Genomic DNA, 13,830 nt, shown 5'->3' with positions numbered 1-13,830 from the left:
TCCGTCCCACCTTAAATTCAGACTGAGCGGCCGAATGTAAATGCGGCACCATTTAAGGTGGAACGGGGAAATTCGAAAGAGAAACTGACTTCATCTTCGTAACTTTTTACTGTTTGACAGTCTCTCGTTGCAGATTTAACGTACCCGGAAATCAACTGCGCTGCTTATGAATGCGAATAACGCATCGTTGCTATGCGACCTGCAGTCTGCGGAGTCGTTGCGAAACAGGGCTTTCGCGCTATGTTGCACACGACCCGTCTCGAAGATATTTCACTGACACAGCGACCCCCCCGTCTCTACAACGAACAAGACCAAAACCGAAGTGATAAAGTCACTAAAGAAAACGGGCAGGACGGCTGTAACGTGCTACGTGGTCATCCACTACCACTGGATCTCATTTCACCGTAACTGCGCATTTTATCGCAGATGAGTGGCAGCAGCGTCTCCAATCAAGAGCAGTGAATGAGAGCCTTCTATAGTTCACTTGCCACATCACTTCCATTTGACTTATTAATAAAAGATATTGCAAGTAAATTCATTATGGATCATTACAAATACTTTGCTTTAACATTACCAAGTCCTCAGACAGTAAGAAAATAGAAATGCTGTATAGAAAAATAAGATGCATCGATAATCCTTTTACAATCGCATTGCAGCCCTCTGAATCGTAATCGAATCAAATCGTGAGGTGCCTAGAGATTCCCACCCTACTGGTTACTTACCTTTTTTTGTTTTTTTGTTTTTTAGCTGCATTATTTTTTTTTACAGTGTAGTGGTGTGCTTCTAAAACAATACCAACCTGCGAAAAGATCTCCTGTGTCATATCATTTGAGTATCCAGATACAGAAACTAGGCCATAGTCTTCACAAAGCATTTACATGACAAAGAAAGCCTAATCTCCACTCAGGCCCAAGTCTCTACTCTTTTGATTCAAAAAGGCCACCACAGAATGTTGGCACAATGCTCAGCGTTTCCTGCTGTGACGATAATTATTTTTCACACCTAATGATTAGACACACCAAGCGGCCACTTCATTGAGCACCTCCTTGTTTCTACATTCATTTCATCAGCTTCACTTACCATATAGATGCACTTTGTAGTTCCACAATTACAGACTGTAGTCCATCTGTTTCTCTGCATACTTTGTTAGGCCACCTTCACCCTCTTCTTTAATGGTCAGGACCTCTACAGGACCACCACAGAGCAGGAATTATTTGGGTGGTGGATCATTCTCAGCACTGCAGTGACACTGACATGGTGGTGGCATGTTAGTGTGTTTGTTGTGCTGCTACGAGTAGATCAGACACAGCAGTGCTGCTGGAGTTTTAAAACACTGTGTCCACTCACTGTCCACTCTATTAGACATTCCTACCTTGTTGATCCACCTTGTAGTTGTAACGTCAGAGAGAATAGCTCATCGGCACAGTTTGTGTCAGTCATCCTCTAGTCCTTCATCAGTGGCCACAGGGTGTTGCCCACAGGACATTGTTGGTTGGTGGACTATACTCAGTTCAGCAGTGACACTGAGGTGTCTGATCTACAACACTTTGCTCTGTTGTGGTCCTGTGGGGGTCCTGACCATTGAAGAACAGGATGAAGGGGAAATAACAAAGTAGGCAGAGAAACAGATGGACTACAGTCTGTGACTGTAGAACTACAAAGTGCACCTATATGGTAAACTGACCTAAAAAAAATGAGTGTAGATATCAGGAGGTTTACTTAATGAAGTGGCTGGTCAGTGTACATTAATAATATTATTTGAGGAATGTCAGGAAATAGTTCAGAGCGTACTGAAAGGAAAGAGAGAGAAGTTATCAAGTTACCCTTTTAAAGTGCAGTTCAGTGGGTGAAGTGTGAAGTGCGCTTTGAAACTGCCAGAAAATTAGGGCTATCGCCGAAGTCTGTGCAGATGGCAGAACAATTAACTCTCAAGTTTCGGGATGAAAGAGAAGTTTAACTCAACGCAGATATCTTGAAGTAAGGAGCATAAAAATACAGCATACGCATTCACTGGGCAAATATGGTCTGGGAAAAGACCCATTAGGGCTTTAAGTCAGGGAAAATAAGCACAAAGGAGGAGAAGGATTGTAAAATGTGAGGCTCTAGAAACGTTACGAGGAACAGGTGATGGAGATTTATGCTGCACTTAAGACAGAAGGGCAGGAAAGGAGGCCATTCAGCAGCGTGTGTAGAACTGCTCAGTGATGGTTAGAAGTAAAAACGGCTTCATGCCAACCAGACATTAATTCCTCTCTTAAGACACTGACAGGGATGTGGATTGTACAGCCAGTGAGTTTGTGTTTGTTTTCACCTACATATTTTCTAAATACTTACCGGACAAGCTTGCAAAAATGTTATAATGTGGACTGCTGCTCAGTTTACTACTGCAGTTCTGATGAAGCAGTGGCACACACTCAATAAGCTGGCAGAAACTGAAAATTCTACAGTGTGTGAAAAAAAAACCTGTATTCCCATTAAAACCACCATAAAGTTCAATAATGTTCACTAAAGAAAAACACCCCATTTAACTATGGACCCATAAAGTTAAGGACTTAAAGCTCATAAAGTGGTCACAGTAGTGCAGTAATTAATAGTAACTGAAAACAAAAGTCCAAGGAACAGCAGTTCACCATTAGTTCACAGTCGACAAAAACTGCACCTTAGACTTACTTCTCTCTACTGGAGCTAGAACACAACTGATCATGTATATTTTTATTTTTTACTTGCATGTACCCAAGGTACTGAATGCTAAAACCAAGTTCAGTGGGTAAGTTGATTTTCAAAAGAAGGCTTTTCAAAATAAGTCTCAACTTTGTTAAGAATTATGTGGGAATTCCACTGACTTTTCCAGAAGTCTGCATTATTAAATGTAAATAAGAATGTGAACAAAGTCATTCAGAGTGGTTTGATGTGAAATGAGCCATTCTAGAGAAACCTAGAGTCAAAACTGTTTGCAATGGTGGTGATAGGAACCAGATCTCTGAAGTGTTTAATGCCTTTTTTTTTGACACACATAAGCTCACTTATCCTTTTGAATAGCACATATGTGCACCGTAGACATAGTGACCCCTGGTTCCGATCACCACCACTTTAAAGAAATCAGAGTCAGTGTCTCTGTAATGCACCATTTCACACCAAACCACTCTGAGTGACTTCGTTTACATCTCAACGACTGTATTATGCAAAAATCTATGAAATGTCTATCATCATGAAAATCATATATGAAGGTTACTTTGGCCTTCATTAACTCATTTACACACTTACAGGTAGGGCTATCCAGTCCTTATGGCCCATCTCTCTGAGCAAGCCACTAACACTCTAACCTACTTTCATTTCCCCTGTCTGGAACACTGTCCTCTTCCTGAGCCAACAACTTCACTCCTGTCTGAGTGATCTGGCTGTGGATACTAACTTTGTGCTCCAGGGCAGGAGACCTCCCACTTCTCAATGCTTCAGAGTTAACTACAGGCTGGAATACACACAGGCCACAGCCTATAGAGCTCCATTACCATGTTTATATGTCTGCATTACCAGTTTCACCCTTCTGACTCTTCACAGGACCTTTGCTCAGGACCATGTACTGTGGCATAAAAGCCCAGAATTAGAGGAAGCATAGCTTTTAGTTGTTGATGTGTACACAGTAACCAGGAACGCCCATGATAATACTTATGTATAACTTCTGCATTTTCCCTTTTTTAGTTTAATGTAACCAAGTACAAAAGCCTTTACCAAAGGCAAAACGTCCAAAGAGGAAACAACACCACCCAGTGCTTCTGAAGTGAGCAAAGAGTGTGTGTTAGATGGATGAAGTGGGTTGCTGCTGGGTGGACAAGGGAAAGGATGTTTTTCTTTCACTCTCTCACACAACTCGCCTGGCAGTGTTGAAAATGGACTAAGAGTAGACGTATCATCCAGCCAGTTCCAGCCAGCTGTTAAAAATAAACCCAAAAACTGACACCAAGGCTCTTAGGTTCAGTGAACATCCTGGAAATTTGTTCTGCATTCTCCTCCTTTAAATAAACAAACTTTTTCATATTGCATTGCACGCTTGGCAGTTTTCTGCTAGTAATAATCTACTTGCATAATGTTTAACAGAGGTTTTGCAATAAATCTGAATGCAGACATTGATTTATAATACAACTAAATTCATGCATTCATTGCATTCAGTGTATTAAACATGAGGACTGGTGTTTATCTCTAATATCCTTCTTTTATATAAACATGGAAGCATATACAATTTTTTTCATTCAGTAAATGAATAAATATGTTCTACTTAATTTTGATAGCTCCCTTTAGATTATCTACAGATGTTCAAATTCTTAAACTACCTGCAGAAACTTTTTTTTTTTATTTTTTTTTTAACAGAATTAGGGTTAGGATTAGGACCAGGGTTAGGGTTAGGACAGGAGGTGAATTAGTTGAGTGGGAAGGTTGAATGCAAGTTAAACGAAAGGCGAGCATCTACAGCTATCCAAATAAAAATGTAACCGAAATACATGAATTTTCCATTTACAATGACCCCTCACCTCCTGGTGGACGAGTGACAGTTTGGTCATCATTGAAGGCTACTATTAAGCCTGTCACAATCATAACAATCGTGATTAGCATGATTTACACTGATCACAATTATTCAAGCAGACTGCAAATATTTTCCATGGTTGTTAGCTTTCACAATTGTATGTTTTATATAGCTACAAACATAATATTAAACATTCATTAAGACACATCATGGTTCTTACAAAAACAATAAAAGTTTTAACATTTGACTTGGTGCTATAACGCCTTTAGAGGGCAACAGTGGTTAGTGTTTGTTTATTTGTGCTTGAGCTGTTCCTGTCATCAGTTAGGAGCTACTAGGCCAGATATGAGAACGGATATGAGGCTAGATTTGCCAGCCAACCAATCTGGCCACTTTAGGGTTGTACTTTAATAGTTGCAAACAACGAACAAGAAAGGACAAATTGTTAATCGCAATTTTAGATTAAAAATTTTGGGAAAAGATAGAGAGAGGCCTAGCTACTATAATTAGAAGTAGTTTTAAAACAATGCAGCTGGATTGAGCCTGGCAGATGAATATTGATGATGTACATGTCAAAAAGTCAATTTAACACTACATTTAAAAGTAGGTGAAAACAGTACTTTTCATATTATTAACGTTTCTCAAGGTTCAGTCCTTTAAACATACCAACACAGCCCATAGACACTCAAACACACCATTAATGGCGTTACATGACTTCATATCCGGCTGTTACACACCCTGATTCATTTCCCATTATTTATTTCAGGCGGCCACACACACAAAAGGGACCAAACACTCATTAACTCTCGACATCCACACCCTCTTCAAAGAGCCTAGTCACTGCAGTCTTAAGCTTCATAGGCCTGGCTTCAGGATTTACTAAATCATGTTTTTCTTCAGGAATGCAAAAGCAGACTTGAAACAGCCTGAGTTTAAGGAAGAGGAAGAGGTGGATGTGCTTTCACTGCATTGCAGAAAAAAAAGCCCAAAACAGCCACCTCTTTATTCTTCTGCAATTTAACAGCTGATTAATCAAGTGCCTGGTTTTTAACTGAATATGAACTACATGTATGCTACACTGTTTTGTCCAAATTCCACAGTGGAAGGTTTACAGCCGTGAATCTGTTCTTTGCATATTCCTTCTCCACTGGGATGGGTGCGTGAGATGGACTTGTCGTACCACCCCAAAGTGGCCCTGATTCAGTCCTTCACAAATGAAATATGACACTCTCTCGATGATCAACACAGTGTTATTGAATTTGCACTGAACACTTGGAGACCTACAAATGAGAAAATGTGCAAATGCAAGGCAGGTTAAAGCACACAAACTAGTGAATGTTATTCTTATTTCTCCACTTTTATAAACTTGAATCTAATATACATTGTGCAAAACAAAAAGGTAAGAAAGTTATTGCTCTGTTAGTACCAAACATATCACCAAAATATGTTCTCGTAATGTTCTCGTATAACTTTATACACTTCAAGAGACTGAATGCTGTACAGGTGGTAAAATTATTTCCTTCAGTTTATGATGCAGAGGAATCTGAAAGGCACTCCTGTTACAAATAATGCAAGTACACATAATCAATGCCTCATTTGTCTGTACAATGCAATGCACACTGCATCTCTCGTAATATGGAGGGTTTGTGGTTAGAAATGTAGAAAAGTTAAATTGGCAAATCCACTCAACCAGTCCATGATAGGGGGAAGTCCATTTACTCTTGCAGCAAAACTCTTCATTTGTCACATGGGCATTTTTAAAGAAACTATCTGAGCTCATTCTGCAAGTCCTCCTTATCAAGAAGAAGAGTAAATGAGCATAAGCAGTCCAGTACGTTGGACAACTGGAATTCAGTCATTAGTCCACAAAAAAGGACCACCCAGAAAACACAACCAGAACAGTCTGTAAGGGCAACAACACAGTTTGTTAAAGTCTTTCACCAAAAGGTCATGCCTGTTCTCCACCATTAAACTGTAAACAATGCCTACTGGACCGGTCCTGCCGTGTCCCCAACCACGAGCAGCAGGTAAGGGATCAGTGGACTCCTCCATTGTATGACTTGCTGTACATTTGGAAAACTGTCTCCACTGGGTGAGTGGAGATGGGCTGCTTGTAGAGGGGGTTGGAGGCCTGGGAGGAAACGAGGGATGGACAGAGAGAAAGAAACAGAGAGGAAACTAGGTCAGATGGGTTCATTGAAATGCACATGGTCGTCGTGCAGACCAACCAGAGGCTTTGAACTAGAGCCTTGGAATGATTGCCATGACCGATTTGTTCTCCCAACTGACTGGAGCGATCCAAGACAGCTTATGGTTTCAATCAGAGTGTACTGTTTTTGCCCGATTCAGTATTTAAAGCTGGAACTTCAAACTGTTTACATTTAAGTGTCTGACAAACAGTATGGGGACATTCCATTGTGGATACGTCAAGCAAAGCTCAACTGGAATGTTGGGAATGATAGGAAACGAAGGTAAAACCCTTTTTTTTAATTCATCTGACAGTTGGTGTTCATAGTGCTTTTTGCAGGGAATCACTCATTCACTCGAACAATTTTATTAAGAATCTAAATAAGAACTGAATCAACACAAATCACAAAAATTCAAATTAAGTTCAATTTAACTGTACTAGCCTTCTCAATGACTGATTGGATACAGACATTAATAGTGGCCTTACCATCTCATATCGTGCACGTGAACGTGCGCTCTGGAAGCGAGCAAATTCGCGCCGATCGTGGATGGTGATTACCAGCTTCCAGATGGCCAACAGCACAATGCCCACCAGCAGGATACTGCCCACCACTGCCAACAGCACCGTCAGAGCATCAGGGGCAGAAGCACACTCTGAAAAGGCAGACATGCATGCTCAGATCAGTGACGACGTGTATGTGTGCAATTTAATCACTCATTTGCATGTTTACTGACACTGAATGTTACAAAAAAAGACAGAAAGGCCCACACTTACGGAACCAGCAACAGCCTGTGTGGAACATTTCATGACTTCAGCTCTGTATTGTATTTTTCTCCTTCCTCTATCCCTGAGTCATACCATTAGCTAATTATCATTCCCTTCTTGAACTGAATCAGGTGTAGCTCAGGGGTACTATGAATTGAGAACGACTACAAGGGAAAACACAAAACTATGCAGTGCAGGGGGGCTCTGGGACTGGAGTTGGGAAAAACTGGCTTAACAACAATGTAGTTAAAGCTTTTTTATATGTGCATAAAAATGTAAAATCTTTTCAATGTCATCTGTGCTTCATCATTCCATTTCTTTCAGAACATTAACAGGAGTGGGAGAGAGTCTAAGGCTGGCAGCTGCACACTGACCTGGCTCCTGCAGAGCAGTGAGGACAGACTGGCCGCTGGCATGCTCAGAGTAGGTAAACTTCATCACGCAGTCATTTTCTGTCTTATACAGGCACAGCACAGTGCTTGGGTCATCGGTGTCTGAAAGAGAGAGAGGAGGAAGTGGGGGGGGTGTGAGGGGTGGAGAGAGAGGGCGAGCAGTCTTCTCTCATAAAACAGCTGGCCAAGCCATGCCTGAGCCACAAGAGCAAAGGAAGAAAAAAAATAAATAAATAAATAAAAAAAAACCGCTCAGACCCTCAGATCCAAACCCACGAAAATGAAAGGCTTTCAGTGAAATCAATCCTGGACGGCAACTTGCATTCCATACTGAACACACTGATGTATCATAGCTAGAAGACAAGGTCTTATTTCTTTGGACATTTCTGAAGTCTTAAGGACTGAGGAGTTACTATGTCGCCTCCCATCTGCTCTACTCCACTGTGCTAGAATTTTCTGAAAAGGACATGTGGACTTCATTAGAGAAGTCAAATATTTGAAATATTTGAAAAAATATTGTGAAACAGCGACTCCATGTTACATTACTGTAACACTACAGACCAAGACGACACAGAAAGGCCTTAAAATAGATTAACAAGCGCCTTGAATCTTTAACTACAGCACTTCAGTCATGCATATAAGCATTAAAATGCACCAGGAGAATGACTTGTTAATACATTCCTAGACTTGATGTAAAATGCTTCCTGGAATAAAGCAGCTAATAATGTCAGGAGAGAGCTTGGTGCTCAGCAGAAACATCATGCTTACTAACAGTCAGTCACAAGAAGAGTGAAAAAAACCTGAATTCTTCAACTGCACAAATGCATATACATTATTACTTGTAAAACACGCTTTTCAATATAAAAATTAGTCAAAATATCACAGCAACACCTCATTCTTGTGATTTTTTTTTTGCTTTGCCATTGAAAAATGCCAGTTGCGCTTTACATTGTGTGAACACTGCATTTGTTCTTCTCCAATAAAGTTACCATTTTGAAGATATGTGGCTCTCATGATGGCAGTTTAATTTGACAATGCTCTGCAATTGCTTGTTATGGGGCATTAAGAGTAATATCTGGGATCTGCGTAGGTGTAGCTAAAGAGTTGTATTCACATGGGTTGACCTAAGTGAAGTAAGTGGCAGCTTTCACAGGTTCAACGTGTTATTATAGGCTGGCAGAAAATGACACAGGCAGAACCAACAAGGAAGGTCCAACCGTCACGTTTCTCAATGCTGTATGGTACATATGTAAAAACAGTGAGACTATTACATAGTCTCCTAAAGTACAACATCTATATACTGGGAATGACCAATGTGGATCACTGAACTCTTGATTACGTGCTGCCATCTGCATCCTTACTCTGAGATCAGTTACTCCCAAAACAACTGGGAGAAGAAAAACAGCACAAAATCAAAACCAGCAAGATGCAAACTGTCCAAGAGTGCAATTGTTTAACGCCTTGTAAGATGCTGAGGCCGTTCAAAGCAAATCAATGACGATCAATCAGAGCAGAGCAGCTGTAGCCTGAGTAAGACTTAAAACCAGGTTTAGGAAGCAGTTCTGATGAGTGGGGAGATTACAGCTGAATGACGCTGCAAAACTGTCTAGGCGTCACTGCTGAATTGCAACAACACAATTTACAAATCAACCACAAGTATCACTATCGATTAGTATTCTTCCACAAGGAGGAGGACATTGCAGATTCGAGTCCACAGATTGTATACATGTATATAACTGGGGAATTACTTGTCATGAATACATTTTACTTTACACAGAATAATAACTTTTTAAATAATAATAACATTAAATATTAAACTAGACAGGAAAAGGTATTTTTACGTTTTATTCACAAAGTATTTTTGAAACAGAAATTATAAAAAAGATGGTGTACTGCAATTTTCTATTCATCAAATTTTTTGTCATGTTATTGGCCCGAAGGTCTTGTATGGACATCTACAATTTTTTTTTTATTTCAAATTGGTGAACTTGCACAGGACTTAGAATCTTTGTATGCACACATACATTTTATATATATATATATATATATATATATATATATATATATATATATATATATATATATATATATATATATATATATATATATATATATATATGCATGCATGCATGCATGCATGCATGCATGTACTCTGCATATATCATTACAACTTTTACAACAGTTCAAAACATCTGTCTAGAAAACATAATGAAACCAATAATGAAATCTTAACAGCACTAAATATTAAAATTTTGATACAGAAATGTAGGACCAATATTACTACAGACTGCAAACGTCAAGGAGTAGACAACTTCCACCAGCGAACTTTATGACAGCACCACCGTTACTTAAAACAATGGCAGTCAAATATAGGCAAGCTAACTAGGGCTGGGTCCTCCGACACCATCCCAAACCTTCACGTGTCTCATGGATCAGCGTCTGTCCAGTGTTTACTGTATGGTTAAAGAAACAACTGGATGAACTTCCTCAAAACAATACTTAGACAATTACGGTGTATACAAATCTCTGTGTATTTACTCACTGAGTGTTTCCGTGGTTATGATCTCATCCTTGCACATGCGCTGGCAGGTTTGGTTATCTGCAAATTTCCCAGTGTTGAAGAGGCGGCACTCAATGCACTCCCTGGAGAAAGATATTCATCATAATCATAATCATCATCCACTGATCAGCATTCATTATACGGCTAGCGTGACAGGGCAGAGTTTAAAACCAGGTATTTAAATGGATCTCAGCCCCTGCCCCTGTCTGTCTCTAGAGATGCATGTAGGGACTATCAAGACTGATATGGAGGATTCTATTAACTGAACAGTAAAGCCAAGCCTAGGCCACTGAATGAGCAATGACAGCAGACGGTCAGGGTAATGACCTTGCTTTGATTTTCAAGGAGCAGAGGTCACCTAAGGAATGAAAAGCTTGTTCCCATCATTCAAGGTAGCATATGTTTGTAAAAAGAAGAAGTCAAAAGCACTGATCAGTGTGATTTAGGAGTGATGTAGAACATAAAATAAGCAATAAGTTCTAGGTGGTCCTAGGTCCTATGTTATACCATTGACATGTTTAATGTAAATTTTAGGACAAAAGTACATGTGTACCACTACTGAGTTACTGAAGCTGTGCAGTTAACTCTAACTATAGGCAAAGATCAAGATCCAGCAGTTTGACCAGACTCATTTTTTAAAGGCCCTATATAATGGAAAACAATTTCCTTGCTAATCAGAATTTGATGTAGTATGCAAACATTAGAAAAGATTCCAAATGTATCATTTACTTACCAGCTCATACAGCCCACATACAGAAATTAAGCTGCAAAATATAGCCCATTTTGAATTATTTCTTTGAATTAAGTATTTACATTATCCATCTATTCAGCACACAGCGGTTTAGCCAACCCATTCATGTTGAAGTTATGAAAAAAGTTTCAGCCTGGACTGCTTTTTGAATGAAGCACAATACAGCGCAGCCAGACAGAAAAGAAATCATTTACATTTATCAGCCTTGACGGCACAGTAACAAAAACAGCCTGTTTAATTCTGATTGGCTGGCCTGTACTATGTCTCATTTAGAAAGAGGTCAGGGATGAAACACTCCTAATAACTTCAGTGTGAATGGGTGGGGCCAAACTGCTGTAGGCTGAACAGCTGATTATATGTAAACATGTTGGTTTTTGGGACATCACAAAAACAATTAATTCAAAATGGGTTCTTCTTGCAGCTTTGTTTCCATATGTGGATGCTATATGGACTTGTAAGTGAACAGTACATAACAATTTTACATGCTTAGAAATGATATAGGCCCTGTATTATTCCTGACATCAGGCATGAAAACAGGCTCTGTGTTGTACCTCTTTGTAGCACAGGCATCGGGGCAAGTGGGGCACTTCTGACAAGTGTCCCCAAATGCCCCAGGCTCAGTGCACTGGCAGCGGCCACACACACAGCTGCCGCGTCCACTGCACATCCGGCCATCCTCAGACACACACGGGGCTGTCTCTGTGGAGCAGTTGCAGTTGTCTCCAATGTAGCCAGCATGACATTTACACTCCCCACAGTGACAATCACCATGACCTAGAGAGAGAGAGAGAGAGAGAGAGAGAGAGAGAGAGAGAGAGAGAGAGAGAGAGAGAGAGAGAGAGGATTCAAACAAAAGAGAAAGACACAGAATAAGCAGAGACCTATAGATATAAAACTACAGTAACAATGACCAAAGACATAAATGCATTTGCAAATACAGAATCTCTTGCATTTGTCCATTTGAACACAGCCTTAAAGAAGGGCACTGTATCTACTTGACCTACATTCTTTTGAGTTTAAAAAGGGCCCTGTCCAAAAAGAAACCACTGCCCACATTCCAGACCAGCACAGAACAACTGGAGGAATTAAATACAGTTCTCACTGAAGAACGAAAAGCTTTCCGTCTTGTGTCACTGCAACTAAGCATGTTCACGCTGAGCAGACTGCAGATGAATGAAGCATATTGACGTGTGTGATTGTAATGGACGCCTAAGGTCACTGAAGACTGATGGGGCAACTGATGTTATGGCGATGATAATCACTGTTCAAACACAGATTAGTCGTGGAGCTCTAACAGGCAGATCCAACAGTGCTGATGACGCTCTGAAACAAGACAAGCTTTCATGGCACAGCAGACAGCTACGATTAAAACTGAGGTATTGTGCCTTCTTTCAAAATCATTGGCTCAGTTTGTTCAGTAAGAGCATTCATAGATCAGTGACCTCAACACAGCTGCAATGCAAAACACCAGCATGCCAATAAGCTCAAGCAACCTGCCAGCTGTAGAACACACATTAGTTTCTCTATGCACCACCACCCAATAATAATCGTTTTCAGTCCTCATTTGAGCTTTAACTAATATAAAGTCAGTCCAAACTTGAACTTGTAGGGCTAATCTGGCCTAAAGTGGACACTACAAGGTTGGTTTCCCGGTCAGAGGGTTAAGCCTGGTCTTAGGCTACTTTTTTCTTTCAGTAGAGAATCTCCATTCAGAATGCTGTGTAATCCAAGACTAGGCTAAATCTTTGTCCAGGAAACCAACCCCATATGTCCAGAAGTGTCCAGATACACCTTCTAATGTGAATTCAACTACTTTAAGGTGCACCCATTGCTAACACATGCATTCAATTGGGCACAGACAGCTCCATAGAAAAAGCACTGTCAGTAGAATAGGATGCTCTGAAGCAACAGCACATGAGCCTAAAGACACCATAGCCAATGTCAAGTGTCAGAAGGGTATAAAGCCCCTTTAATTCTGTTCCTTTTTTCCTAGGTCTCAACATGGGCTTTTGTTTCTAGCAATATCTAAGCTCAGGACTGGCCTTCTCTCTAACCTATTTGTAACAAGCAAAGATACTTTCTCTAGGTAGACAAAGCACTTTTTGTAAGTCGCTCTGGATAAGAGCATCTGTTAAATGCTGTAAATGTAAATAATACAACTGCATTGTTCTAAGAGCTAGTTGTAAAGTGGCCCTATTGGCACCAGAACCTGGTTCCAGATGAAGACCAGAGCCGAACAGTCATTCAACAGCAGCAGCATCATCCTCTCACTTAGCATTAATTGAGGCTATGAGGGGTAGCTGCTATATTATGTAACATCACCTGCTGTGCTTCAAACGTGCTTTCAAAAGAAATGTATACAAAACAAATGTTCATTCAGAAATACATCTAGTGCAGTTCTTCATGAAAAGCAAGCAACAGGATCTGACACTTTCAGGGACTTGTTCATAGAAAGAGAGAAGGATTTATGCCATGAGTACAAGGTCAGACTGCTGAGATACATCTTCAAAAAAACTAGGTTGAATAAAGTGTTGCACCCCAGAAGCACTAATATTCTCCAAGCCTGTCCAACCCCAAGAGAACTCTTCTAGTCTTAAGTGGTTTAAAAATAATGTGTAATGTGCCTACAAATATGAAAACAAGGCAAACAACTGA

General features: G+C 40.2%; 1 protein-coding gene across 2 annotated transcripts in view; it reads right to left on the bottom strand.

The window, feature by feature from the left end:
* Window positions 1–4,661: 4,661 nt before the first annotated feature.
* The window catches only part of itgb5 (integrin, beta 5), a 40,423-nt gene continuing 31,254 nt past the window's right edge, over window positions 4,662–13,830 (bottom strand). The window contains exons 11-15 of one of the 2 annotated variants that reach the window (XM_036565722.1): window positions 11,727–11,949; window positions 10,407–10,507; window positions 7,847–7,966; window positions 7,194–7,360; window positions 4,662–6,650 (exon numbers count right to left, since the gene is read on the bottom strand). In XM_036565722.1, the coding sequence (XP_036421615.1) occupies window positions 6,555–6,650; window positions 7,194–7,360; window positions 7,847–7,966; window positions 10,407–10,507; window positions 11,727–11,949 (707 nt within the window). In that variant the 3' untranslated portion in view covers window positions 4,662–6,554. Of the gene's footprint in view, window positions 6,651–7,193; window positions 7,361–7,846; window positions 7,967–10,054; window positions 10,318–10,406; window positions 10,508–11,726; window positions 11,950–13,830 lie in introns of those variants that run through there. The other variant, XM_036565730.1, reaches the window with a different exon arrangement.

Source organism: Colossoma macropomum, unplaced genomic scaffold, assembly GCF_904425465.1.
Source record: "Colossoma macropomum unplaced genomic scaffold, Colossoma_macropomum, whole genome shotgun sequence".
NCBI classification, from domain to species: Eukaryota; Metazoa; Chordata; class Actinopteri; order Characiformes; family Serrasalmidae; genus Colossoma; species Colossoma macropomum.
Note: the sequence above shows the minus strand (reverse complement) of the source record. Positions and strands in the feature narration are given on the sequence as shown.